We start from the raw sequence: 4,618 nt of genomic DNA on the forward strand, positions 1-4,618 counted from the left end.
AAAGATTAAAAAAAGATTAAAAAAAAAAAAAAAAAAGAGAAAGGCCCCACCAGCAACAGCCTTGACACTCTCAAATGGTTCGGTATCAGAAATAGAAATAGTTTTAACCAATGTAAATGACACTAAGGAAGGTTTGTGACCATCTGCCCAAGAAAATAGCCATGAAAAGATGTTGAGCTCTCTTTTCAGCCTCCAAATCCAGCACTCTTTCCAAAATTGTGGCCGTGGCTGAGACACTGACCGTTCTGGTCAGATTCAGGGGCAGACCTTTTAACTTGCAGGCAAGTTTAATTTATGAACACATCTAAGGGAAGGAGTAAAGGGAGGGAGGGGAAAATTTGGAAAAATGAATACACGGGATAATGTTATAAAAAAATTACTCATGCATATATACTGTCAAAAAAATTTATAATTATAAAATTAAATAATAATAATAATAATTTATGAACACAAACCAAGACCAGCTGATAGCTCCAAGATTTATTTTATTTTTTCTCTTAAAAATTTTTGTATTCATTTTGAACTTAGACACATAAAGACAAAAAGAGGAGAACATTTCCAGGTTTAAAAAAAGGATTTATTGTAAAACCAGGAGTTTATATTTCACACTATTTACTTAAAAAAGAACTCTCCAGTCAATACTAGTGGTCATTTGCTACTCTGCTTTCTCTGCTTCCTTCTACATAGTCATATTTCCTTTGCTGGGCAGTTTTCCTTCCTCCCACCCTAGATGTGACTCCCATCAGACACAAAGTTGTGTGTGTGTGTGTGTGTATGGGGGAGTTAAAACCATACTCTGCAGACTTCTATTTATCAGTTCTTTTTCTGGAAGCAGGTAGCATCTCCCTTCCTAGGTCCCAAAAGGAGATTTGTGTAAAGGTGGCCATCAAGCACCCAGCTGTCCCTGAAATGTCATGCAAACAAAGCCATTGGACTCCAAGCCATCTCAATTCTTAGGAGATGGCATTTCATGTCAAGCCATTTTCCAGCCATTTTTTCAGTGATATCTTGGTGTAAGGGAAAGCTCCCTGCCAAGGAAGGCCATCCCAGCATAGAACAGGAGTGTTCTGGAGTGGAGTCCTTCTCAGGCAGAGGTCAGAAGGACTCTCTGTAGGATCAGAATTGGACTTTCTAGCACCAGCCCTGAGTTCAAATCTGCTCTCAGATACTTCCTGGCTATGTGACCCTGGGCAAGTCACTTAATCCCAATTGCCTCAGCAAAAAAAAAAAAAAAAAAAAAAAAAGAATTGGACTGTCTCCTCCAATGCAGATTTGTGCCTTGTCTATCATGTGACCCTTCTGACTGACTGTTGCCTTTCACACACATAGGTACTTAAACTGGGGTAAATTAAAGAGCAAATTACGTGGGCTCCTTGGGCCTTCGTGAGATGAACCAATAGTAGCAGCGCTTATAAGAATTTTGTGGCATCCAATGAAAAAGGAAGTTTCCAAGCTCTTTGAAAAAATGTGAGAACCAGACACAAAAATCCTTCTACTCTGGCTGCGCCTCCTGACTTTTCTGACTGTTCTTCTGGATTCCCCTTTCCCTACCACTGCCGGGGCCTCTCCAGCTCACTCACGTGCCATCCTGGAGCCGCCGTGGCCTCCAGACTCTTCCCTGCTTTCCACCCTGCCCCGATCCCCCTCCAAAGGCAGGAACTCGCCAGGATTTTGAAAGAGATTTTGGGCTTCCCAACAATGAGCTTCTGTCCCTGGGAATTTGTGTTCCCTGGGGACTGGATTAGGCCAGGAAAATGGAAGGGTGTTAGAGAGGGCTTGTCCAGGGAAATAATGCATGGATACCAGCCCTAGAAGTCTAGGAAAGCAGCGGTCCAACTTTTTCTTTCTTTAACTTTTGTCCCTGAGCTAGTTCATCCCTCCCCAGTGTTCCCTGCTCCAGGTGCTCGCCTATTGATGCTGCTGGCCTTTGTGCAGAGCCCTGCTGTCTGGAGCTCTGGGGATCGCACAGCCAGCAGCAGACATTACGGGCCCAACACTCCTGGCTAGACCTGACCTTTTAGCATCCTGGGGCCATGCGTCCCACCCAGACGTGATTTCTGGGAACTAGAAAGGGCACCTGGGCCTCCTGTAGAATGCAGCCAGGCTTCCGTTGCCTCAGTGGAGAACCAGGAGCCACAAGGGGGCGTCCAAAGCCAAGTTGGCTTGGGAGCCAGAGACTTCCCCTTCTGAAGGTGGGCAAGACATGGGCTGCAGTGGGCATCCTTGTCCGGGAGAGGGCCAAAAGAGGAGGGCGGGCACAATAAGAAATCGATGCCAGTTATCTTTTATTAGTTTGTCTCACCGAAGCTCCGCTCACCTGGCAAACTCAGCCCCCACCTGCTTCCCAGGACCCTGCAGAACCCCTTTTGCCCACCTGAGCTCCTGTACTTTGCCCCGCCCTTTGTCAGGGACCCAAATCAGGGATGGAGGGGCCAGGAAGCCTGCTGCTGGCTTTCTAAAAAGATTCTGCTGCTGCTGATTGGCTGAGCTTGCTTGCAGAGTCACTATGGCTACTGGCAGGTCAGAGGAGTCCCCTCCCCCAGCATGGAGTCCTGGAACTCTGGTTTATTCCTTTCCCTAGAGGGGTCCTTGCTGCTCCAGCCTCCTCCCCCAAGACCCCTCTAGTAGGGGGTAGTTAGAAGAAACGTCCATCGTGAAGGCCCCTGGGAAAGCGGCAGGGAGGCAGCGGGCGGGACTTCGGGACCGCCTCCTTTAGATGGGGTACATGTGCCAGAGGCTGCAAAGAGGAATGGTGGAGGTGGACCCAGGCCGGAGCAGGAGCTGCCCTGCAGGCCCCATAGCTCAGGCTTTTCGGGTGGGTCTGGGAGGGAAATGGAGCAAGATGGAGGGCCTCTCCTTCCTTCTCCCCTTGTCCCCCCTTCTTCAGGTAGAGACCATCAGTGCCCCGGGAGCCCGGCCACCGGGAAGCTTCTTTCTGACCCAGAGGAGGCTACTGCTGGGGGGGCGGGGCAGAGATGGGGGGATAAGGGGAGAGGGAGGCGTGACTGCTCCAAGAAGTTGGAACTCTACCTTCCCTGAACCCTGGCACCCTGATTCCCAGCAGCTCCCACCGAGTCTGCTCTCACCTGCACTGGTACTGGGGGTCTCCAGGGTGGGCCCACAGAGCCTTGAGCACCTCACGGGGAGGTGCCAGGCCCAGCTGCTCTGCCCGTTCCCAACGCTGAAGCCGCGTGATCCCTGCCAGGGAGAGAGGGTGCAAGCTGGCACTCCAGGCTACGGAGGCCAGAAACGGGGCACTGCCAGGGTGAAAGGTCAGCTTCGCTGCTCCACGGTGCCCTCAAGGACACCCCCCAAGACACAGGGAAGCTCTTACCTGTGCAGGGGCCGAAGTGCCGGTCCAGGTCAAACTGCCTCAATATCTCTAAATGAACTTTGTCCTCCAGGGGTGCAAGGGACTCCTCCTCTGGCTCCTCCCCTGACAAGAGAGGCTGTGAGTCATGCCCAGCTGCTTCCACACCCCCCAACAATGCGAATGCATTTCCCCTTCCTCTCTTGCCGATCCCCCCTTTTCCTGACTCTTCCTCAGCCCCCCCCATCCCGCTGCCCCTCCTCCTGAGGGGCTCTGACTCTAGTAGCTCTGTCTCCGGGACATCCCCCGTGCCCCCTCCTGCCGTCCTCAGCCTTCTCTTCCCCCTTAACCCAACTGGGGGTAAGGGCGCTTCACCCCGGCGCCCCCCGGCCCGCGCCCTCTTCCCTCTTGCCCCTGCTGTCCCCGGCCCCCCTCCCCTGTCCCCACCTCGCAGCCCTGGCTCGGGCTCCGGGTCCTCTTTGCCAGGCCCGCCCTTCCTCCTCTTCACTTTGGGGAAGGAGTCGGTGATGAGCCTCCTCTTCCGGCCCATGGCAGCCACCCAGGGGGGCGCGAGACCAGGGGAGAGACAGCTGCTGGGCGGAGAGCGGGGCCGGGACGGACAGACGCGATGACCCAGACAGGAGGCTGCAGGGAGGAAGTCCAGCTGCTTCCAGGCAGGGGCCGCCCCCCGCCCCCGCCCCCAAACATGCCAACAAGGCCCGGCCAATGGCGTGCCGCGGACGGGGGGCGGGAGCCTGGATGCGGCCAATGAAACGCGACGCGGGCCCAGGGGGCGGGGCCGCGGGTGAGTCCGGAGGCGGAGCCGGAGCCGGAGCCGGAGCCCAGGGGCTGCCCCGCTGGACGCGGTCCGTGCCAGCCCCGCCCCCGGGCAGATGCGGTCTCCGACCCCTTAATCCCTGTGACGGAAGGATCCGGCTCGCTCCTTCCTCTCCTAGTCCCGTGGAGCTGGGGCGGGGGGGCGGCGACCCTCGGCACACCCCGGCTTCCCTTGAGGCTGGTGGTCCGGGCGGCGGGGCAGGAAGAGCCCCCCCCCAGGGCAAAAGGGTCCGAGGCGCTCCAGGCGGGCTGCGGGGGTTGGTTTCCGGGTCTGTCCCTTGGGGCGCTCCCTGCCCCGCTGCCTCGGGGTCTGACGGTGGAGCCGTGGCCGCCAAGACTGGGGGGGGGGGCGCTGGCACGGGGCACAGGGAGTCTGGGCTGAGCGGAGCGGCGGGGCCGGGAGTGGTCAGGGCCCGCAGGCCGCTCCGAGCGCTGGCTCCTCACCCTCCCAGCTCTCGGCCGCCCTCCCCG

At 56.0% G+C, this 4,618-nt stretch overlaps 1 protein-coding gene across 1 annotated transcript; it reads right to left on the reverse strand.

Moving 5' to 3' along the window:
• Positions 1-2,268: 2,268 nt before the first annotated feature.
• Positions 2,269-4,014, reverse strand: POLD4 (DNA polymerase delta 4, accessory subunit). Its single transcript, XM_074274781.1, has 4 exons — positions 3,758-4,014; positions 3,335-3,436; positions 3,087-3,198; positions 2,269-2,737 (listed from the first exon to the last, which is right to left on the reverse strand). The coding sequence occupies exons 1-4, from the start codon at positions 3,858-3,860 to the stop codon at positions 2,713-2,715; spliced, it is 342 nt and encodes a 113-aa protein (XP_074130882.1). The 5' UTR covers positions 3,861-4,014; the 3' UTR covers positions 2,269-2,712.
• Positions 4,015-4,618: the final 604 nt, after the last annotated feature.

Source organism: Sminthopsis crassicaudata, chromosome 6, assembly GCF_048593235.1.
Source record: "Sminthopsis crassicaudata isolate SCR6 chromosome 6, ASM4859323v1, whole genome shotgun sequence".
Classification (NCBI taxonomy): domain Eukaryota; kingdom Metazoa; phylum Chordata; class Mammalia; order Dasyuromorphia; family Dasyuridae; genus Sminthopsis; species Sminthopsis crassicaudata.

Excerpts from the sequence above, each read along its gene's own strand:
- POLD4 (XM_074274781.1), bottom strand. The coding sequence starts at position 3,860 with ATGGGCCGGAAGAGGAGGCTCATCACCGACTCCTTCCCCAAAGTGAAG. Across the intron at positions 3,437-3,757 it reads GCCCGAGCCAGGGCTGCGAG|GGGAGGAGCCAGAGGAGGAG; the intron begins GTGGGGACAGGG and ends CTCTCTTGTCAG. Across the intron at positions 2,738-3,086 it reads GACCCCCAGTACCAGTGCAG|CCTCTGGCACATGTACCCCA; the intron begins GTGAGAGCAGAC and ends TCCTCTTTGCAG.